Source organism: Agelaius tricolor, unplaced genomic scaffold, assembly GCF_023055355.1.
Source record: "Agelaius tricolor isolate 1412-34295 unplaced genomic scaffold, bAgeTri1.0.p SCAF_9, whole genome shotgun sequence".
NCBI classification, from domain to species: Eukaryota; Metazoa; Chordata; class Aves; order Passeriformes; family Icteridae; genus Agelaius; species Agelaius tricolor.
Window position 1 is genome coordinate 27,449,698 of NW_027269269.1, and position 24,417 is coordinate 27,474,114.

The 24,417-nt window shown below is 40.8% G+C and overlaps 1 protein-coding gene across 1 annotated transcript; it reads left to right on the plus strand.

The window, feature by feature from the left end:
- The first annotated feature begins 1,283 nt into the window (after positions 1 to 1,283).
- CCDC80 (coiled-coil domain containing 80) lies at positions 1,284 to 21,786 on the plus strand. Its single transcript, XM_071433360.1, has 8 exons — positions 1,284 to 1,941; positions 2,337 to 4,237; positions 8,376 to 8,532; positions 12,424 to 12,560; positions 13,209 to 13,357; positions 16,614 to 16,717; positions 18,317 to 18,397; positions 20,413 to 21,786. Exons 2-8 carry the CDS (start codon positions 2,345 to 2,347, stop codon positions 20,757 to 20,759), a joined length of 2,868 nt encoding a protein of 955 aa, XP_071289461.1. The 5' UTR covers positions 1,284 to 1,941; positions 2,337 to 2,344; the 3' UTR covers positions 20,760 to 21,786.
- Positions 21,787 to 24,417: the final 2,631 nt, after the last annotated feature.

Here is a 24,417-nt window from a genome sequence, read left to right on the forward strand (position 1 = left end):
TCATGAAACAAGGTAATTTTTAATGACATTTTTCCTTTGTCATGATAAATAAACCAGCAGGCTTGACACTAATTTAAGTGGAAAATGTTACCCACCCTTACTCCACAGAACTCCAGTTTTGTGATTCTTGTGAGAGGTACAGTCACCTTACCTCCCAGTGAATGTAGGGTGCGATATTTTGGGAAAGGCTGAGAATTTTTGCCCTCATGTTAATATGAGCACAAACATTCAGCATTCTCCCCTACCTCCAGGGCGAATCATTTGCCACAAAACACAAACTGAATGCATATTAGCAAAACCACTACTAATGTTTATCAGTGCATTTGAAAACTTATAAAAAAAAACAAACTAAGAAAATAAGATAGAAAGAAAGGAAAGGTTTTTTTCTTTGAAACATTAATTTCAAGGAAAGTAGAAGGTGCACCTTCACCTCCAGACAGTATAACTGAGATCAAATCCAGTGTGTTATCACAGACATGTAACAGCATCCCTATCAATAAGCAAAATCTTGGAAAACAGTTAAAGTAGTATTAAGGTCTTGGATATTTTTAGGTGTCACCCATCAACTACAATTAACTGGTGTTTTACACTGAGGATGCTCAGCACACTGAAGCCAGCGTGAATCAGCTAAAGACCAGGTGTTGCCAGCAAAACTGTGCCAGTTTATGTCAGCTCAATAGAATGGTGTCATTTAGACCATGAAGGGAGAGCAAAGTACATGACCCTGCCTTTACCCTTGTCTCTGTAGGTATTTTTGTACCTTTTCTCTTTTTTTCCACTGCTTGTGCACATTCATAGGAAATAGATATTAGTCTAATTTTAGCACAATAGTAAACAACCTGGTCTCTTTAAAAACTACAAATTAGCAAACAGTCATGCCCATATGATGTTTGAGGATAGAATATACTGACATACATGAGGACCTGAAAGAGAAACTGGTTGGAAAGTGAAGAAAAATTGGATTTCACTGAGAAACTCCCAGAAAGCAATAAAAAACAAGGAAAGGGGAAAGACAAGGCAGAAATAATGAGATTTAAAATAATAATTTGTAAACACCAGAGTTGTTATTGAGACTGATGGAGAAACATACTTTTTTTATCCAGACAGTGTCCATTTGGTGGGAGGAAAGAAAAAGCTGAGGTCGGCGAACAGCAGAGAGCTGGGATGCGTGAAGGAAAGAGTTAAGGCTGGAGTCACCCTCTCTGAAGTGCTCTGTGATGCTGTGCAGTGTTTCAACCCCCAGAGCCTTCCTCCTCCTCCCTCCCTGTGTCAGAGTGGGGAGGAGGCGGGTTCTGCTGAGCTGTTAAATCCTGAGTGAAGTTTCCCTCATTTCCAGTGGCCACCGTTGTCTGAGGCTGGTTCAGAGCAGGGCTGGGGTTGCTCTGACATTCCTGGGACCGCTGCCAGCCAAGAAGAAAAAAAGACGAGTGTTTTACAATTTGCTTTTGTCAAAGCGTGGAGAAAAGGGAAAGGGAAGCGTCCGTTGTTGGTTTTTTTCAGCATCACATTCCTGTGTTTTCCTTCAGCCTGGAAAATATATTAGTGCTGGTGCTTTCTTCTCTGGAAACAAAGGAGCTAAACGGGACTGAGGAAGCAAGGAGTGGGAAGGAGGTTTGGGAAGTTTAAAAGCGAGGGACTCAGAGCAACCAGAAGTTCCCTTTTCTTAAATGAAATCCCTGTCCGTGTGGGTAACCGGTACAGCAAAAATCCAGACCTGCAGGTAAATGGAGAAGCAGAGATCACAAAGGAAATTTCCGCTAACCTCATCCCGCCTGTCAAGAAGGTGAAGAAGAAAGTTAAAAGACACACAACAGGCTCTGCGACCTGTTGGGCTGCGCAAAGATTAATCACTGAACAACAGTAAAGCTGTATGGCATTGGTCTCCTTTTAAAGGAAAACGACGTGAGAACTCGTCTCTGGCAGGGGAACTTCCCTGAGAGTGTAAGTTTCAAGTCAAATTCTTGTCTTTCTGCTCTCTGTACGGGACCCTTCCTCTGTGTGTCTTTGCATGTGTGTACAGTGAGAGTGTGAGAGGAACAGGGAGAGTGAGAGAGAGAGAAGGATGCAGATCCCAGTGTCGTTTTAGATAGACAGTATCATGTTACAGAAGGATGATCTCATTTTTTCCTAAAGAGATCCATTCTGTGTTTTTCCCCAAAAAAACTGTAAAACTTACAAAGCCACTAGGACAGGACTGAGGTGTAATCAAGCACTTATAAATCACACTAAATAACCAGCCTGTGCTTCGCAGTTTTAATCACTTGTGCAAGACATCATCATACTGTAAACATCTAATTTTTCTCCTTCTCCCCCCCCCCCCCCCCCACACAACACAGATTGCACAATGAACTGGAGGCCAGCTCTCAGCTTAGCCCTGCTGTGGGCAGCATGGTTAGTGTGTGGCTCTGAGAAGACAGAGAGGCTAGTGGAAAGGGGGAGCCATGGAGTTAGGAAAGTGCCCCTGGCTTACAGGGCTTCAAGCAGCCTTCTGAGAAGGTCTGGAGCATACCTGAAGAGTTCAAGCCCAAATCCTCGACACCCTGTTACCAAGAGGGATTCTTCAGTGCCTCCAAAGCCACCCACCAATCTCCTGCGAGGGGAAGCACGCTCCCAGGCCAGGGGCACAGGGACCAGAGTGAGATTGGTACAGAAACTCACAGCTGCAGCCAAATACCCCAAGTCTGAGATGATTAAGGATGAAGGGATATCCTCTACCACCCAGTCACGAGGGGTACGTTTCCCCTCAGGGTCAAGTTCTCCCAATGTCCTGGCCAGCTTTGCAGGGAAAAATCGGGTGTGGGTCATTTCTGCCCCCCATGCCTCTGAGGGCTACTACCGGCTCATGATGAGCCTGCTGAAAAATGATGTTTACTGTGAATTGGCTGAGAGGCACATCCAGCAGATTGTGTTATTCCATGAAGAAGGGGAAGAAGGGGGAAAAGTTAGAAGGATAACCAATGAAGGAAAAATCCTGGAACAGCCACTGGATCCTGCCCTCATCCCTAAGCTCATGAGCTTTCTGAAACTGGAGAAAGGGAAATTTGGCATGGTACTGTTGAAGAAAACCTTGCAAGTGGAGGAAAGGTATCCATATCCAGTCAGGCTAGAGGCCATGTACGAAGTCATTGATCAGAACCCCATCAGAAAAATTGAGAAGATAAGGCAGAAGGGTTTCATCCAGACATGCAAAGCAGCTGGGGTGGAGGGGCAAGTGGTTGAGGAAGGCAATAATGGGGGCACCATGCAGCCTACCCCTGGCAGTGAACATGTCCAGGTGTCAGCAAGGAAGGAGGATCCGAGGAAGACCAATAATCAGCCAACAAGGACCAAAACAGTGAGGAAACCAATGACAACTACAGTGGCCACTCCCCTGCCCACAGTAAAGACCACTACCCTCCCTCCCACCACCACAACTACTCGTGCTACTACCCACGCAGTGACAACAGCCAGCTGGTCGACAACAACAACTACACCCCTCCCCAGCACACAGAGGACCTGGACCATGAAGTCATATTCCACCACAGAGTACCACAGGCTGCCAGTAGCCCCTGATGCCACCACACCACGAGTCACAGCCTCTGAGCACTTCTACTCTCCTGTGTGGAAAACAAACCGCAGGGACCGTCAGCGTGGCCCCCAAGAGAAACAACTGGCAGCCACACGGAAGCCGAACAAGGCTGCCCGCTACGACAGCTTCACAGAACTCCCAACACCTCCCTCAGTGCACTATACAAAGGCAAGTGTGGGTAGATTTAAAGATAATAGAACTGATAGAAAGGACTTTAACCACAGGGACCTGAATGTCACACCTGGGCAACACAAACCAACTAAGACTAAACCACCAAAAAAGAAGACTCAAGAAAAGATACTCAGTAATGAGTATGAAGATAAATATGACCCGAGCAAGCCTGCTAGTTCCCATTTAGAGGAACAGTTTGCAGCAGGAAATATTCCCCAAAAGAAAGGAAAAGAATCAAAGAAGCATGACCGAATGGATAAACCTGAGAAGAAGAAGAAGAAGGACAGACCTGACAAGCAGCAGAAGAGTGAGAAGCAGTCCAAGAAGGTCAAAGCTGAAAAAAAGAGCAAGCAGGACAAAGACCGCAGTAAGAAGAAGAAAGGAAGCAGGACTGAGAATGAGGATTTCCCCAAGTCCAACAAGAAGATTTTCCTACAGCCTTCCAGGAAATCAGCAACTAACCTCCTGGAATATTTTGAAGGCAAGAGGAGACTGATTGTAAGTAATTCATTAATCTGAATTTTATTACCTAAATAAAGTCTTACCTCCCTCGTAGTAGGAGTATGTGGAACTATAAGCTTATAGTGGGTTTCTATTACTCTTTTCTGGTGCTTTTGTCTTAAGAGGTAAAATTTGTAGACCTAAATTATTGTTTTCAAAAGCCTTCTATTGGAAATCTTACATGCAGTATAAGAATCAGAATCTCAGAACCCAGAGATTAGGATAAAATCTGTTCCCAGCCACTTCCATGAGCCACCATATAGCCAACAGATTATCTTGCTTCCAGTGGATATGTAGGTGTCAGGATCTGTATCATTAAGATCAATAAAATGAGGTTCCAGTGTGGATTACATCCATTCATCACCTTGGGGTACTTGCCATAGTTACCACGTTTCAGTGCTCTGTATGTCCTGCCAGCTGGCACACCTGCTTTGTATTGGTGCTGGTGTCCCAAAGCTGGAAGCAAGCCATGTGGCTTGGCAATACTAGTGCACATCTGACTGAGGATATGCACAAAGGCATGTGATCAGGTGCCCTGAGGGATGGGGAATTTGGGATTACGATCTGATGGGAATTTGGCATTCAGATCTCCTAGACATCTTCAGAGATCCTGTGCAAACTTTATTTTGGTTAGGGTTTTTCTCCTGCTGTTTGTATTAAACTGAAACATTCCAGTAAGTTTTCAAGCCTGAGAACTTCAGCATGGTCTGGAGTTACTTGTCCCCAGGTTTTATAGCACTGTATGTTTTTCCAACTACTTATAAAAACCACTTCACCTGGGACAGGAAACAGTTTTAGTTGTAGTCCAAATGTTTTTTCTGGCAGATGACACATATCCTGAAAGGTACACTTTGGAAAACATTTCTTTAAAAATATTATTGTGGGAGCTGGTTTCTTGCAATTATCCTGCTACAAGCTGGTCTGTTTCACAGTTATTGTCCAATAATCATTGTCACAAATGCCTTTGATTTTCATGCTCCAAGTTCCAGTACAAATAGCTAAGGTGCCAAGCTAAGATGCCAAGTTAAGATTTCAACCGTTGGAATGTAATGAATCATTCTGCTGATGATTCATGGGCCTGAAAACAAGGCAACTTTCTTCTCCCCATCCCCATTCTTCAAGGTATAGGGAATGTGCAGAGCTAGCACTAGAAGTTGAAAAAAGCCATATATTTGAAAAAATTCAACTTGACCAAATTTTACAAATAATGCCTATTAGTTACTTGTTAACTAATATTTAGCCAAAACAAAAGCTCAGAGAGAGAAACTATAGAAGTTTCTCTCTGTAGAAGTTGGGATCCTTGAAATTTGATCTCAGTGTTGTGGTTCCCAAGAATATAGGTGGCATCAGGACAAATATAAAGAAAGTTGAAAATAAAAGAGCCAAAAGTAAATCTCACAGATGTCAGACCACCACAGTCCTGGCAACTTAAAGGATTGTCTGAAATGTGAACCTTCTGATACTGGGCCACCTCACAGCTGGATATCTGAGAAAAGAGTTGCACAATCTCAGGTTATCAGGCCAGAACTCACTGAAGACAAATGATTATGCCATGCTGCACCTCACTTTTCCTGAATCTAATAACATCCTCAACCTGCTTACTCTGAAGCTCCCTGAAGAATAGGTTTGGTTTGGTTATTAGTAAAAACAACGGCTGAACTCTATTTTCTCATTGCCATGTGGAAAATAAAGAACTTCTCAAGTTTCTTAGAATCCCCATGCGTGCCTATTTGCATTCCTTCCAATCAAACTCTTCAGTTCCCTTAGGGGAACAGTCCTTAGAATTAACTCTGTCATTCATGAGTCTTTAAACTCCCTCTCTAGAAAATTAGCCCACATTTCTGCAGAAGCAGCTCTACCCAAGTTGATCCCCATTGCTTCGCTGTACTTTTGTCTTTCAGACTGGCTTCCAAGAACATTGTTTCAGTGCTTTTCCAAACATCTTTTAAGAAGGACATGGGGTTTTAAGCTCTACGTCATTAACAATTTCAGATTTCAGTGTGAATTTCAAACATCTGGGACTTTGAAATCTATTCTGGGTTAAGTTCAATTAATGACAAATATAGGTCCCAAGTGCAGAAATTGAAAATCCTGTATGGGTTTTTAGTCCAACAGCCTCACCTCTCTATGGTGGAAGTTTTGTTGCAGTCTTACAAATGTTTAGAAATTTTGGCCTTGCGAGTTTGGGTTTTTTGTTTATTTCTCTGTGGTGACGAAATGCAAGCTGACAGTTTTTTTGTAACACTCCATATATACCCACATGCACATATACACATATTCACACACACACACACACACACACACATATGCACACATGCAAATGAGGAATGGGAAGATAACCAGAGGACTGGAGCACCTCTCCTTTGGAAACAGGGTGAAAGAGTGGGGGTTGTTCACCCTGGAGAAGAAAAAGCTCCAGGAAGACCTTATAGGAGCCTTCCAGTACCTAAAGAGAGCTTATAAAAAAGACGGAGAGTGATAGTTGTGGATGCTCTATCCCTGTAAGTGTCCAAGGCCAGGCTGGATGGGGCTTTGAGCAAGCTGGTCTAGTGGAAGGTGTCCCTGCCCATGGCAGAAGGGTTGGAACAAGATAATCTTGAAGGTCCCTTCTCACCCAAACCATCCTGTGATTCTGTTGATAGAGACAGTGCACATACAGCCTGGGTTAAACAGACCTGGGACAAAACTTTGGTTGGAAATTTGCTTTGTTCTACAAGGTTTGATGAAGCAGATCAGATTCAGGCTTGACTCTGCATTCCAGCTTATGACCTCCAAAAGTAGGAGGAGATAACATAAACCAATGATCTGTTTTTCATCTCAGTCCTCAAGCCCTTCTCATAATCCTTTTTTTTTTTATTTGAAGCTTTTTTATAAGCATTTTAAAAGCAATGTTTTACATGCTGTAACCATGAAACAAAATCCTCTTTCTGTCTGTCACTCTCATTCACCTTCATGTCCCAAAGCTGTAGTCATGCCAGGGATCTTTGCATAAATGAGAGGTAGATTTTATAAGCCTAGAAATGTTTTTACAATGATGAACTAGATTTGTAATGAGTGTACAGTAAAAATTAGCCTTCAGGCCCAACAAACTTCAGAAGGCAGCCAGAAAATTATTGCTCCTGTTACACGTTAAAGCATAAATTTGTAATTGAAGGATTTTGGTGATTATTTGTGACCTTAAATCATAAAACTTGAGTCTATATTCCAGCTCCCTTTGTATTTGGGGGATCAGTGGCAGGTGTTTGATTGCAGTTCACTGCTGCCAGTTAGAACAATTACATTGCTAGAGTTGCATTATTCCTAGGAATCTTCTGCTGGAAATACTGCATAGGATCACTGAATGTTGTTATGCACACCCCTTCCCTGGAATATTTTCATCTCGGTCACTGATGAAGGATTTGAGTTGTATGCTCTAAATTTTTTAAAAATTAAATCTTTGCAATCCTTTGAAGGCTTTGAAGTAAGTACTGTAAAATGTAGAGCTTTTTATACTTCTGTTGTTGTAATTGTTCGTCTTCCTTTTTGCCCACAGCTGCGCCTTTGTGCAAGTGTAAGTCCCATGAGACATCAAAGTAGCTTAGAACAAAGAAAAGCAAAATCAGTTATTTTCAGATGAAGTCACAGTGGCCTTAGCAAGAACTCAAGGTCTTCCTAGATGACCATCAATTACATGAGTACTCATGTAGCCCTAATTGTACTCACCCCTTGGCAGTCAAAATAGGCACGGGAGCCCTGCCTGGACTGCGGGATGAGGGCAGAGCACCTGCCCTGTGAGTGAGTCAGAGCACCACTGAAGGCTGTGAGGGAGACCTGGTGGGCCTAGCAGAGCAAGGGATAAAAGGAGAGTATGTGGCTTTTTGTAAAATATCATGATATTTCCTCTACCAGCATTGTGGTAGAAGCAGCAGAGGAGCTGGTGCAACCAGCTGTACCTGCTTCCGAAAGTTTTCCTGTAGCTGACTGAATGTCTTTGGGTCAGGCCTGGGCATGAGGGTACACTCCAAACAGAAATAAATAACAGCTTTATGGGAAAGAAAGCCCACTTTGCAGACAGCCACTGGTTCTCCCTCAGCAAAATAATCACCTGCTTCATTCCTTATACTAAACAAACTCTTTTGTCTCTGCCACCAACCAGCTGATCACAACCCCCAAGGCAGATAACACCATGTACGTACAGCAGCGAGACGAGTATCTGGAGAGCTTCTGCAAGATGGCAACCAGGAAGATCTCCGTCATCACAATTTTCGGCACCATGAACAACAGCAGCATGAAAATTGACCACTTCCAGCTAGGTTTTTTTCTTTTAATACTTTCTTTCCATCTCCTGGGCACAATACAGACAGCAATGGGAAAAATCACCCCAGCTTTTGACCCCCAGGGTCAAAATCTAAGATTATGCAGGACCTGAAAAGTAGTTCATCTAGACATATTTAGTGCCACCTTCTTCACATTCAGATTTTCCATGTAGACAGGTGACACTGGGCATCCATCTCTCTTAGGTAGCTTTGAAACAACTGCTGTCAGTGTTCATGTCCTGGGGAAGTACCCATCAAACCAGTGAAAACCTGTCCTTTTGTAACAACAGCGGCTGGACAAAGACTTCAGGTTGCAGTCCAGCAAAGCACTTAAGCTTAGGTATCTCTTGAATCATTGAATCATCTCATTTCTGTCTGAATCTAAAGGTTAACACCACTGTGAGTGCTTTGCTGGATGAAGCCAAAGAAATACAAATATTCTACAATTCTATACTCCAAATAGAATAAAAGCCTCTAATTTTGCTTACAAGTCCACCACATCTTTCCCCTCAAAGTTCATCTGGTTTTACCAAACTTTGGGAAAAAATGTGTGATGGAACAGAAAGCTCAGGACCTGACCAGCTGCAGGGTGTTTCAGGTCTGGCACATAAATGGCCAGAAGATCACAGATTTATGTCTGGCCTCCAGCTGTGCCTCTGCTACTCTCAGAGGAAAAGGATCTAGCCTTGTGTCACTGAGTGACAGTGAGTCACAAATCCTGCCAGACTGTCTATTTGTGCACCTCCTTGACAAATCTGGAGCAGTGCAGGATTTTCCACATCAGGCCAAGGTTACTCAAGGTCATGTTTTGTGTACCTAGATCCATCTGCCTGTCAGTGGACTGTTTAGGATTATAGTTAGCTCTAGTCTGGCTAATATTCTGACATAGACCATATTCTTTCAGCCTGTTCCAAACTTAACCTACATCCAAACTTTCCCCAAACCACATAAGAGTATATAACAGCTGAGTTCTCATATGAAGAATTAAATTGTTGAAGAAAAACAGGAGATTTAGAAGGGTATAGGTTAAACCTTACATGAAGTTCACCTTACAATTTTGTCCAAAACACCAAATCCTGAGCTTTATAGCAATAAATGCAATACGAATAAATAATACAAATATCTTTCTGTCCTACCTCCCTTTCTCCTCCACCCTTCCTGTTTGTATGGCCTCTTCAAGGCTCATTCTGTGTGAGCTCCAGAGGCAGCAAAAGCTCCTAAGAAACATTTTGTACGCAATATGTTTCTGTAGTGAGAATCTTGAGCACCCAGCATGATGAGGTCTACTAGGAGTGCTGCATCTTGGGACTGAAATACAAAAGACAATAACAGAAAAGTCAACAGAAAAGACTTTTCACTTGAAATTTCAAACACATGGTGGTCAATGAAAGAACCTCAGTGACACTGGTCGAGATTAGCTCACACTGATACCCGAGAATATTTCTCACTTTCCCACTGGAATGACACAAAAGCTGAGAGTCACTGCGGAGGTCCTCTCTTCAGACCAAGGTAGCAAATGTGGTTTCTTTTCCCCATGAGAAACAGGGCTTTAATCAACTAAACATCAACCCCCACTACCTATCCTACAATCAAAGCAAGCATCTAATCTATCAGGCCACTGCACTGCTAAAACAACCTGCTGGCCTTCTTTGTAACCTCGTTGGAATTATTTCTAGAGATAAATCATCTTCCCAGCCTGTCTAGATGCCAAAGATGTATGGAGAAATGTTTCTCCATTCTTTCAGAGAAAAAGCAAAGAGAGTAAGGACTTTGCAGGTAGCAGCATGGTCTCAGCTCTGGTGGATCTTCATGCAAATCCCAGATGTCCTCTATGAGGAGGGTGTCAGGGACAAGCAGTGACTTGGAAGGAAAGAAGCAACTAGATTAACTTCCTTTTTCTCTACAGAAATAATTTCCAAGTTTGAAAGGCAGGTCAGCCTTTGTGGTATTATTTTTTCCTTGATAGAGAATTTTGTGTATCACTCTGTAATTTAATATTCTTCTTCTCATTGTAAGGTTTGAAAGAAAATCACCTAAAAAGAAAATTCTAAAGAGCTAATAAACTTCATATTGGTACCTAGAGTTTAAAGCAGAAAGGTGCCGTAGATCAGTTGGTCTAAGTTACTCCTGTACCTTAGCTGTTTTCCATCACATTTCACAATAACAACTTCTGCATTTTTCCATCTCCATCTAGGCCAATGAGATAGTATTTCCTTTAAACATGAACTTTTAGTCTATCTTTTAATGGTCATACTTCCCATTAGTAATACATAAATCTCACTCATCAAGCACATTTAGATATATTTATGAAGCGGATAACCAATTAGCGCATCTTGCAATCCATCCAATCAAAAGCTAATAGCATTGCTTGTTAATTCTTCATAAAACTTTGAACTGAGGTACATATAACAATGAAAACTCATATAAATTAGATATATAGCATGATAAGTATAACCAAATTTTAATATTTTCTGGCTTGGGTTTTTTTTTTAAGCAGTGGGCTCAAGATGTGAAATCTCAAGATCAGATTCTAATTCAGACATTTTCCCAAAATTTTAATTCAGAAGTTTCATTCAGTCTATACACAGGATGGATCTACTGCAAAATTTGAATCAGATCAGTATGCTCCTTAAAAGCCCTGTATGTTTAGAAAACTATTTTAAATGCTTTGCTGTATAATGACTAAAATCTTTCTTGTTGCTGTGGATCAATTAATCACATCTCTATTTGCTGACAAATAATTATGGACCAAGGGACTGAAAAGTTGTACCTCTGGATTCCATCTCTTGATGACCTGCTGTGTCTCTGACTTCAGGCAGGTTACTTAAGCCATGGCTGAGATTTCTAAGTGAGGAGATGAATATAATATTCATAGTGGTGTCACAGGGCATAGACAGGTTTGCAAGCTCTTGGTGCTAGTAGCTAGTAGTAGCAGAGGTAACATTTCACTTGGTGTGTGGTTTAGCCTGTCCTTAGCTTTCCAGGCTTACAATTATGGAGGCTTGTTTCAGCACTGTTGCAGTTGTATAGAGCTGAGCTGGATGCTACAGCTGAGGCTGTGCTGATGACACGGAGACTTTCAGGACTTGACTGCAATGCACCCTGGTTGCACAGGATGTAAGGGACCTTAGTAGCTCCACAGGCTTGTCTTCAAATCTCTGTCTTCAGAAGTCTTTTTCTCATTGTTTCAGAATGTTTTCTTAGAGTGGACCACTGAGTAGGTACAAGTCATAATCAAAACTAACTTTTTGCTTATCGGGCTGCTAGAATCAGCAAGCAGAAGGAGGAAGGAGTGCCAAAGTGGGATATCTAGAGAGGTATGCTGCCAGCACTGCAGCATTCAAGACATGTTGAACAGTTTCTGGTTTCTTATAGTCACTGCATGTAAATGACTGGTAAGGTTAACTCTACTGTCCTGGCCTACCTCAAGCTGTTCTAGCTATATTTTACTGACCCAAATCACCTATGCTGTTTCATTTGCACATGGTGCACATGGTAAGAATTTCTATTTTCAATTACAGAAGTGGCTACATTTCAGGAGCTCGTGAAATGATTAGTACATGCATATACATGTATGAGCATATTGAAAAAATCTCAAAGATCTTTCCAGGAAAAAGCAAGATTTCTCAAAAGAATGTACAAATGATAAATATTGAAGTGCATGAGTCCTAGGATCATCTGATTTTCAAAGACTATTGGGATGGAAAACTAGACAGTTAAAAGTCATATGAATGAGAAGTTCACACACATGGTTTATAATACACTGAATATGCAGCAGGAAGAGAGCTTCTGAGAAATGAATTCTCACTTTTCTTTTAAGGCAAAATTAAAGGCAGAGTGCTGTGTGATTCCATGACTATTTTTATTTCTCCTTTGCCTCACATTAAGATAATGAAAAGCCCATGAAAGTGATAGAAGATGAAGATCTTGTGGACCAGCAGCTCATCAGTGAGTTGAGGAAAGAGTATGGGATGACCTACAATGATTTCTTCATGGTGTTGACAGACACTGACATGAAGGTCAAGGTGAGGGTTTCAACTCTTTGAACTCAGCTCTTTTGAAAGAAAATGCATTGGAAACATACGAAAAAACAATTGAAAAATTTAGGAAATTACACTTCACTTGCCTGTGAGGCACATAGATACTGATGCAGGACCTGGTTATTGCTCAAGGACAAGCAAAAGAACAAACACTAAGCAAAATTTTCAGAACTTGGGTCGCTATCTTCATTTTCTGCACTTAGGGGATCTCAGCAATTGTGTATTTCTGCTGGAATGATGAGGTACAGAACCTCCTCACACCTGACAGGGTTCTAATGTGGTACCTGGCATTCTGAAACACACAGTTTGGCTGCTCAGCAGGATGACAGCACATTACACAAGAACAATCCTGTAGCTGAATGGTCGTACAAAAGGATATAACAACTGCAATGTCCTGGCTTTATCACTTTAGGCAAATACTGAAAATATAACTCTTCCAAAGGGCAGTCTAACTGCAAAAACAATTATATTTCCCTAGTTTCTGATCTGTTTTAGGCCCTGTTGCCTGTGTGCAAATTAGAATACTTGGATCTCCAAATATCCTACAGTGCTGTGATACATGCAGAAAGGCTGCTAATATGAGCATCTTCATACCCACCTGTCTTGGTTTTTTTTTCTTATTTTTCTCAACAGCAATACTATGAAGTACCCATAGCAATGAAGTCTGTATTTGATTTGATTGACACCTTCCAATCACGAATTAAAGACATGGAAAGACAGAAAAAAGAGGGCATTGTCTGCAAAGAAGATAAGAAGCAATCCCTTGAGAGCTTCTTATCCAGGTATTGCCTTCTGTTCTTATTTGCTGCTAGTTCTACTAATTATCTACTAATTATTATTACCAGAAAAAATACTCATGTAACTATTTCTGGGATTTTAAAATATAGATTTCTCAGTATTTCCAATGTTAAACAAGTACAGAGATGCAGCCAGAGCTGAATGTAGTCTTGTATAGAACGCTGAAAGAGAGGAAGCATGCTTCCTGACAAACTACATCTTCCTTGGACACTGATTTTCAATCAGTTTCCCCATTATGACATGGAGATAATAAAACTGATTTGTATTAGAAGAGCAAATAAGGATTAATTCACAGATGTTAGCTCAATGTTTTGAATTTATGAAGCACAATGTTTATGTGTTTTGATCATCAACCATCCCAATCTCATTAATTCCATTCTAATCCCTCCCACGTAGTTCAAATCAATAATTAATTCTCTCTGACTTCTTTCTTATCCTGCTTGAGGTAACAGTTGGTCTTTGCCAGTATTAGTCATGCATATTATTAAAGGTCTTGAAGACGGTTTTTGCAAAATGTCGGAGACCTTCTGCAGAAAGACAATTTTGTTTCGGCAATCTCTACACGCATCTCTACTCTACCCTGAGACCTAAATTCCAGGCAATAAATTTATCTGGACTGTCAGCATTCAGACCCACAGAAGAGCTGTGCAGTTACAGCCCTCTCTCAATTATCACAGGATAGTTGACATGAAATTAGGGCTATCCATCATTCTAGACCTTACCTGTTACAACTGCATCCTCGTCACCTACTATGAGAATGCATGGGAATACACTTAATTTAAAAATAAGCTTTAAAAATAAGCTTTAAAATAGGCTTTAAAATTAGTGAGGCAGCATGATAGATTGTGACAAGGAGGAAAGGAGCAACAAGGAAATGAATAGGTTGTTGGTTCATAAACATTTTAAAATTCAATGGCCACTTCAACAGAAAGAGAACCTTTAACAAGATCCACCCCACCCACTTCACCACCTCCTGTTTAGGTCCCAGTGATTCATCCTTGAGACCACCAAGAAAAACCGCAGTTTGGAAACAGCTGATCAGCACAAGAAAGATCTTGTATACTGGAAAGGGACAGGCCCCAAATCCTTCTTTGCTTGGAAACAGCCCTAGTAATAAATACACATTAGAAAACTGGGCACGAAAAAGGCAGAATGGTGCATCTATAAACAGAACTGCTGCTGCACAGAGTGCATTTGTTGTCTGTGAAACAAGCATCAGGCTTTAAATATTGGGTGGACTTCTCTAGCCACATTAACTGGTCAGATTCCCAGTAAAATTAATTCCAGCCTTGTCCAGTATCATGTTCCCAGTTGAACAAGAGCCCTGGCATCATCTCCCTGGTGTTACTCGTTCCAGAGCTTGTTCTTAACAAACCTGCCTGGTGTGAAAGAAGACCATGAGAGCCAGAACCAGCTTGAGTAATGCTTAAAAGCCATCAGAAGGAGGAAAACCTTAAGTTTGGGGACGAGTCTCCCTCTTAGATCTAGACACTGGCTGTGCTGCTCTCCAGGCTCACACATGAGAACAGGACGCAAAACAGGTGGAGGAGGAAGAAAGGATCCACAAAGGGATGGGTCTGGCAGATTTGTCAGGAGTATTGGTCCATGACTTCTGATGTCAGAAATAAAGCAGAAATCTGTACATTAGTGTTGCTGAACTAACAGCTGTGCAGGACCAACTGAATTAATTTCTAAGATGTAGTCCCAGATGAGCACACCAAGTGCTCCTGGGGTAGGGGAATAAACAGCTTGAATAGCTTTCAACACTTTTCAGCTCTGTGTAACCATGAAACTCCAAACGAGATATTAAAAAAAAAAAAAAACACAGAACCAAAAAGAAATATAAAAGTATCTTAAAGTGACTTGCAGGTTTTCCCTAGGCAAAATATGATCCAATGGCCACATTCTCACTCATTGTTCATAGGTAACCAGGGGCTTTTCTATACAAAATAGCACAAATATTATTTTGTTCGCCATTTGCAGAACAATGACACAAAATTTCCCTCCTTTTCTTCACATCACATATATGATCCTTAATACTTCTCATTCCTATTCACTTAATTGTACATGCACATTCATGTTTCTTTGCTGTTCCTCCTGAGAAAGATGAAAATTGAGGAGGTTTGCTTTTCAAGGATTTACTTTTATAGTTGTAAAAAAACACCAGTATCGATCAACAACCAGAGACATCAGCATACCTTGCTCTTCTAACAACTTCTTCTCTGACTTTGAGCAAGTCCCACCTTATCTTCAGCTTCTCTTAAGTGAAGCAGAATTGACTCTTTGCATTAGCCTTCATTTTGAGATCTTCACATGGTACAGCAAAAAAGCAGGCTATTATTATGACAGAGTAACATCTGCATCCATTTAAAAGATCATTTCCTGCTGTAAAAATAACTCTGCAGCTTTGCAAATTCCTATAAATCTCATTTATTTAGGTTAAGTGAAGAAGTATCTATATTTAAAAAACAAGTTGTTGAGAGAGTATTAAAAACCTCTAGAGTTAGAATTTTTAAAAATTTCAAGTGTCCCTATGGCACTGCCTTTCCTTGACAGGAAAGAAAGGAGATCCTTATGCAAAATCTTGGGTAGATGGTGCAGTCCCTATTAAAGAAAGATTCCAAGATCTATCTTACTGCCCCATGCATGCCCTATACAGCCATGGGCTGACACAACCACACACTTACAAACAAGCTCAGATTTAGAGCCATGTTGAAGGTATTTTGAGCAAATGTGGTGCAGGAAAGAAAAAAGAGGTCAGTGATTATTTACACAGAAGTATGAGTTATGTCTGAAATGAAGATCCACCCTAATTCTCAGACAGCTCTTGGACTGCAAAATAACTGTGCAGTTCCAGCAGTGGTGAATGACGTAAAAGCTAAATGCCTAGTGAGGAATTCCACAGGAATCCTTCTCTCTTGAATACACACTTCTCAGTACTGCTGGAACTACTGAAGGGCTTTGAGCAAAGATCATAAACTTTGCAGTGTTTGTTTGGTGAAGCAGCAGCACTGCAGGTGTTTCTTTGAAAGTTTTGGAGCTGTAAAGTTCAAAACAAGCTGTAAAATTCAAACAAAACTTTATCCTCTCCCAGTGATGGACAGAACTGGGAAGATTTCCCATCCAGCTGTTACTTAGAAGTTGTGAGAGATTTGACATATATCAGCCTACAGAAAACAGAAACACTGAGAGGACTTGAGTCACATGTCATGACCATGCCTGGCAACACTCTCTTTTCAGGTTCCGATGGAGAAGGCGCCTGGTGGTGATCTCTGCTCCCAGTGATGAAGATTGGGCTTATTCCCAGCAGCTTGCTGCTCTCAGTGGACAAGCCTGCAATTTTGGTGAGTCAGAAGGAATTATATTCTTGCTCCCCCAAACCGCATCCTTCCCGGTGATATCACCACGATTCCTTTGCTCAAGTTTGAACCTGGACAGTCTGAAGAGTCTGACAACTGAAAACCTTCCTCCAGATCCAAATGGAAGATTATGTTAAGCAGGTAGTACAGCACACTAGTGACTAAGACAGCTAGACAAAGGATTTCCTGGAATCATTTTTGAAACATTACACTCATGTACCAGAAAATACTAGCACTCCAAAGCTTCTCTTCTGGCTTGTACTTCAGGAGACTAATAGTTGTTTTGGGGCTTTTTTGTACTGCACAACTTAACAAGACAAGGAAAATGCTTTGGTAAGGGCAGGTCCTTTAAAATCCAACTGCAAACTGGGCCAGGCATCAGGGAAATGCATGGACACCAAGGTTTTTTTTCTTTTCCTTATTGCTTCATTGCCAAATCTGTAAGAATATTGATGGAATCCATTTCAATCCAATAAAGGCCCTCACAGACCCATAACTAGGTACTTAAGGTCCACCTACATAGTCAGTGGAGAGAGAAGGGCTCCTCCCGGAGACAACTAAGGGCAAGACCCAGAGGTACTCTTCTGTCTTCATGCCACAAAGTGCAGAGAGAGTTACTCCTTAAGTTCCTAGCAATGCACACAACATATGGGGTCTAGACTCAACTCCTTCAACAGAACAAAACAGGTCCCTTTGAACAAGTGCTATTTCAATGCATTTCAATTGCACCAGAAGGGAGATCTGCACAGTATGATTGTTAATTCATAATCACCTGGCTTATGTTCAGAGCATCAGCATCACCTCATTTGGAAAGTACCAAAGTAAACTGCAACATGGGCCACTGCAAAATGCTTTCTGAAGAATAAAATGTAGTCAAAACAGTTGAGTATCCCCACCCTTTGGTAGCTTGAACATAATCCAGTGAGCTTCTAAAGCACTTATCAACCAAGCACTTTTAACTAAGTGGTATGTTTCCAAGCATCTTACCTCCAAGTTATAAAAGCAGTTACATAAAGATTTTGTAGATTGTACTGACTCGTGTTACATGAACAGTTCCTGCTGTCCCTAAGGTCTTTCTTCAAAGCAGAGGCAACAGTCCAAGCCTCTGTGCAGAACAAATGGAAGAAGTGAGTATCTGTCATAAGCTATTCCCTGTAGCCATTCAGAGGTTAACTGGCATAGATTATGTTGCCTCTAAATAATTTTTTGCTGTGTGTATGATAAGTAAAAGCTTTACTAGTCAAGAAAACAGTGTAGGAAGATCCTGGAGTTGGAGAATGGCCTCTGCAATTTACTGGTGGTTCTGATGCTTGTATCCATATGCTACAGAATCACACCACCCACATCACCATGCTGCTGTCCTTGGAAGAGCTGTATGCAACTGATATCACATTTACTCAACACATCAGCTTATCCTTATGTTTGAGACAGATTACGTGACTGGCAGGGACTCCATAGAAATCCGTAATTCTCCTGGAGGGCTGGCTGAGACTGGGCCCTAATATAGCAAGCACAGACCTGGCTGATTAAACTGAAATCTGACCAAAGATCTGGTCTGAACCAAAACCATTATTTCCTCCACAGGTCTGCGCCACATAACAATCCTCAAATTGCTGGGAGTTGGAGAAGACATTGGAGGTGTCTTAGAGTTGTATCCAATTAATGGTAAGTGACTGTTTCCAGTTTCTTCAGTACTACCTATGAAGGGCATTATACGGTGCTGAGTACTTCTTTGCTCTAATTCCTTTAGAGGAATGAGTATGATTGTTTTCCTGTTTTGTTTCTTTTAAGAAATAAGATGACACAAAAATAAACAAAAAGCTTTCTTGATGTTTCTGAGGTAAATATTTTATAGGTTCTTCAGGAAAGAAAAGCATAAATATCTGAGGTTCACCTCACATTTTGATTTCCTGTGAAATTATTCCTTATTCCCCAGGACGCTCTTCTGCCAGTCTTGCTGTCAAAGACAGGAATGTCTGTGCCTATTTACATGCTCAAGAGTTTGCAGGGCTAATAGAAAACACACTCAGCAGATTCTCCTCTAGGGATCCCTCATTTATATTCATAGAATGGCTTGGAGTGAATAGGACCTCTTAAAGATAATCTAGTTCCAACCCCCTGCCATGGGCTGAGACATCTTTCACTTCATCAGGTTCCTCAAAACCCCATCCAACCTATCCTTGAACACTTCCAGAGACAGAGCATCCATATGGGGCAACCTGCTCCTGGGTCACACCACCTGTATCCTAAAAAAACCTCTTCCTTATATCTAATCTAAATTTACCCTGTTTCTGTGTAAAATTAATACCCCTTGTTCTCTCTCTGGGCCCTGGTAAAAAGTCTTTCTCCATCTTCCTTATAAGCTCTCTTTAGTACTCCACTTGCATCCCAGCATACTCTTCCAGGTAGATCCTTAAGAGAGTCCTTAAGCATTGTCAAATGCTATGGGTTCCTCTGCTACCTAATCCAAACAACTGCCTCCATCGGTGGAGGAACAAAGACAGAAAGCAGCTTATTTATTCTGCGCATTAAAGCATTCTAGTCCTTCTACAGCACAGGAACATTAAGTCCATGTATGAGGAAAAAATAAACAGAGGAAGCTGATGTCAGACTTCTTCCACCAACACTCTTGCAGCCTCCACTGATTTTTCACTGGAGGCTTCATGACCTTGTTTATAGTTCCTATTTGTTAAGATCAACAGATCTTTGTCTAATCTCTCCTTGAATTGATGTTGACTTCTAGCACGTGTTCTACTGGGAGAGCTTCTAGAGAGGTACCTTTTATTTGGCCCCTATACCTTTGTTTGATTCCTCTTATTTCTTGTGTGGGAAAAAAGGAGAACATTTAATCCCTATGCATCCCTGCAGTAACACTGACATTCACTCCCACCTTGCTTCTGCTTCAACGATGCTATTATTGGACCTTTGGGAGCCTTCTGAAAATTCACATAGCCTTTATCAGCCAGGCCACTCTTAACCACCTGCTTGCTGACCTCTTTCAGAGGACCTCAAGTCTGTAAGGCAAGGTGCCACTGTGTTAAGAGTCCTGTTGCCATGCCAACTATGTATATATGTGCCCACTGATCTTCGTTTACTTACTGTCTTACACTTTCTACTCATTTACCCAACACAGACTTCACACTTAAAAGCCCGAAGTTCACCAGATTTACCCTAGAACATATACGTTAAAGAGGAAATGACATCTACCACATTCCATACTGCACATATCATGACAGTTCAAGAGTGAGGCTCTATATTCTGCAATTCTTCTATCACACTTCAATTATTTTAATTTCTTTCATTGTTACTGTTTTCCACATATGTCTTCTGCAATACATAATCTGGTGACCCAAGCTGAAAAGACATCAAAGAAATTAATGCATTTTGGGTAACAAAAAGATGTATCACACTACAGCAGCTTCAGGCTAGAGAATAAGGAAAAGTTTACTGAACTTTAAAAAGCTGTTAAAAATACATCCTTAGTACAAAGGAGAGTAATTTAATTTCAGATACAGGAAATGGATCTTGCAAATAGAGAGAGAGAACTTGCAAATAACAAGAATCTTATATTGCCAACTCTTGGGCTGTATCTTATCTCCCGTTGCTAATTTTTTTACCTATAAATCATCATCATCTCCTGAACAAAACATTAATGCTGATTTTATGTGATTACTTTCTAGGAAGCTCAACTGTAGACCGAGAAGACATCCCGGCTAATTTAGTGAAAGACATTCGGAATTATTTCCAAATTAGCCCAGAATATTTCTCCATGCTTCTAGTGGGGAAAGATGGCAATGTCAAATCCTGGTATCCTTCTCCCATGTGGTCTATGGCAATTGTGTATGACCTGATTGATTCCATGCAGCTCCGGCGCCAGGAAATGACAATCCAGCAGTCACTGGGCATGCAGTGCCCCGATGATGAGTACGGTGGGTATGGCTACCACAGCTACCACCAGGGCTACCAGGAAGGCTACCAAGATGACTACCGTCACCATGGAAGTTACCACCATGGATATCCATACTGAACAGAGTGACTTACCCTCTGGCTGCCCCCATGTCTGTCTTTCAATAGCTATCCAAGCAATAGGTGGCCAGTTGCAGAAAGTCTTCCCAGGCCACCTAGATATCCATGCCTCATTCTTCTGCTGTTCAATCAAGGGACTTTGGTTATTTGCCTTCTCAAAAATGCAGAAGCCTTTACAGTGAAGCAATTCAAACCAGTAGCATTGAAGCTTTAAACAATAAAGACTCCTTTATACTTTTAAACCTTTATAAACAAAGGCCATCAGCAGGTGCTGTTTGTATTAAAACCAAACAAAAGAATCCCACAGCCCCAGCCCATGGGCACTACAATTGTCCATCAATGTGCTTTTTACTACTTTTTCTAAGAAGGAACAAAAAAGTATATTTATTGGAAAGTGAGCTTTCATCATGCTTATGAAGAAAAACAAAAAAACACATTTTGGGTCTCTCCCAGAAAAGAAAAATTTAAGAAAGAAGCATGGGGCATGCTCTTTAATAATAACAACACCAGTAATAAAATCTTTTCAAAACATCATGTTTAAAAAGACAGCATCCCTTCTACAGTGCATTACCATTGTAATTACCATTGTAATTAGCTGACTTTATGAATGAAAATAAGACTTATGGCTATGGCAGAACCTGTTCCAATACAATACGATGTTAAGTTCTTAACTACAAAGCTTACTGCATGGCTATTTATTCTTTCAGTTGGGGTCCCTGTTCTTCTAGGTCCTGCCCACCTCACTGATAAATCCAAGTTAATGAGAGCTAAGTAGACATACCAACCAGGGTTAGCACTGTCTGAAATACAGAAATCTGAAATGCATTATTTTCATCAGAAAAAGAAATCTCATTCAAGTATATTTTTCATGAGGTGTAACTAGCTCTCTATAATAATGCTTTAATTAAACTCTTACTCCAAAATTCAATTTTTCTTTTACCTTTTCTGCTCATACCCTTGCCTACAAAAGTGATCTGGATTAAATGTTTATAAAAGTATTTGAGATTAAATTAATCTGCTAAACCATCTCTATGTCTGCCACACTTTCAGAAATGTTTTTTTTCTCCCTTCTCATTGATGTCTTTGGGCATTGGAGCTGTAGCACCACTCTACCCTACTCAAACCAGTGTCAGGAACTGCTTGCATAGCCATGGTTTCAACCATACGTAGTCATTGTTTCTAGTCATTCGGATTAGATTTCTAAATATTAAAGATGCAGCAGAAAGATTATGGAATATCTTTATGTGAAAATACCATGTCAGCCTTTATAATGGAATATTGGTCACTTCTGATGTTGGAGGTGTGCCTGACCAATCATATTTCTTTTTATAATCCATTATGTGGGTGCACATCACATATAGATGCACACAACAGGGCAGTTGTACTGGGTATTGGTATCACAGAAGTAGCACAGGAATAGGGAAAAGCTATAGCTCTAAGCTGGCCAGACCATGCCCTGCATTTTGACTTCTGCCATTTTCCTGATTCCTTTTTTCCCCAGATGAAAACAAAACTGGATAAAGCAACAAGTTCACTCAAAAACAGATGCTTTCTTTAGAAACTTAAGTCACAAAGGATCAAGCATCACTTGCCCTTCTGAATGTCAGAAGGGCATAGAAATGGTCACAAGGCCTTAGTTGTACAAACCTGGTCACTCTCTGGGGCAGGCTGCCCTCCCTATCACAACATCTAGTCAGTGCAGGGTACAGCTCCTGATTAACCTTTCTCAGCTGACTGGAGCTAACTGGGGGAAGGCATTTAGCAGAATGATTTTGAGAGGACTGCTGCCTGCAGAGAGCTTCTGAGCTCTCAGTGACAATAGCACTTCCACAGCTGAAAGCAGAGGACAGAGAAATTCAAAAAACCAAAGAATCATAGGATGGAAGGGTTTCTAGAAGAAAATGGAATGTCCTGTAGCTTGCTTTTAGAAAACAAGAGCTCTTTGCATTACTGTATCAAGGTCTGCTGCCTAACTTTCCTTGCCTAAAGCAAAAGCAGAGGAAAGTATACCAGATGCCTAACAGGCACCTCCTGTAGACAGAAAGAAACACACCCTTGGAGCATTTTCTTTCAGGTGTTCGTTTAAACTTTCCTGCAATCTTGTTTTCATGTAAAGTCTTTAAATGAAAGCCCTTTTAACTCACACTACAAATCACATAAATTAAATGTTCTGCACTGCTGCAAGGGTTAACTAACATTAAAAAGAGCACAGCACCTGATCCAAATGGCCTTTTGTTTATACGCCTGCCTGAAATTCAAAGTCAAATTGTGCAAGTACCAAACCCTGCCTAGGCATTCAGTGGGAGTTGCATCAAAAAGACAACTTCAAACAAGTTGTCCACTTATCAAGAGAGGTAGGAATGGGCTCTTAACCAAAACTGCACGTCCAAATATTCATGGAATTTGTAGAAGACTCTGCATTATTCTACATTCTGGTGTCTATTTCTGCCTTCATTACAAAATGATACAAAATACCCAGAAACTTAAAGCAATGATTTAAAATCCTGGTTTTGCAACCCACTTTTCTCTATGGAAAACTAAAAGCAAAGCTAGAAGGAGCACCAAGCCAAAATATTATTTCAATGACAACATGTAGCTATCTTGCTGGCTATAAGCATCCAGGAGTTACATTTCTCCAAATGAAGACTTCATTTGGCAAAACAAATCAAATCCAGATCACTGGATCTGCCCGTGCATCATCATTCTGAGGACAGATTTACTGAGATTAAGGTCCTTTTTCAACATATCTTAGTGGGAAGATTCTATATGATAAAGAAAGTCTTTTCTTATACATATCTATGGCATTTGATTCAGCTCCAAGAGGGCTGTTTTCATCCACAGTCTGTCTTTGAAGCTGCTACATTCACAAAATAGATGAAATTAACCAAAATAAATACTTCTTTAATTGACTTGTTACAAGCAAGAGGAACATGAACACACCTCTCTTCCTGGGATGTTTTGTGAACTATTTCCTCAAACCCGGAGGGAGGAACATAACACCCTTAGCAGCAATTAAGTTCAAACATTCGTGAATCTGGGCTCTAAATCAAAGCTTAGCAAGAGCACTCTGCCCAAAGTATTCATTAAAGACTATGTGCCAAACTAATGCTGCTCTCCAAAAACATCCTCATAAATTTCCCTATTGTAATTTTGAGTGAATATAAGTTAAGCTTTCCAACATGAAGTAGTTTCCATATAGTGGAAGTACTTAATCAAGTGAGATTTCACATGATCTATCTGAAACATGTAACTTCATAGAATTGCTCCCCTTTGCTCTCCAGGACTGTTCTCCAGCTGACTATTGTTCAGTCACTTTGTCTAACAAATCTCACCTGTACACTAAATTTTACTTTTGCCATGAATAGCACAGCTGCAAACATTTGCATGTTATGCTTTGGGTTACTATTTACCCTATGTTACTGCTAAGTGGATACAAATCCTTACCCATTTTTAGACATCAGTTAACATTCCTGTTGCTGCAAAGGGTTCTCAGTCATAATAAGAAACCTTCCTGGCCTCCAACATAATTTCTCTGAGACCTCTAACCTGAAGATAACAGAAAGATTTCTACATGTTAGACAGAACCAAATCTGTAGCATGAGTAAAAACTTGGATCAACAGTTATATAGCCAATACCTTTGTGGAATCTAGACTTTGGA

What these genes read in the sequence shown, in the direction of transcription:
- CCDC80 (XM_071433360.1), top strand. Translation starts at nt 2,345, where the DNA reads ATGAACTGGAGGCCAGCTCTCAGCTTAGCCCTGCTGTGGGCAGCATGG. An exon ending in ACACTGACATGAAGGTCAAG is followed by an intron (nt 12,561 to 13,208) that starts GTGAGGGTTTCA and finishes TTTTCTCAACAG; the next exon opens with CAATACTATGAAGTACCCAT. An exon ending in TGGACAAGCCTGCAATTTTG is followed by an intron (nt 16,718 to 18,316) that starts GTGAGTCAGAAG and finishes TTTCCTCCACAG; the next exon opens with GTCTGCGCCACATAACAATC.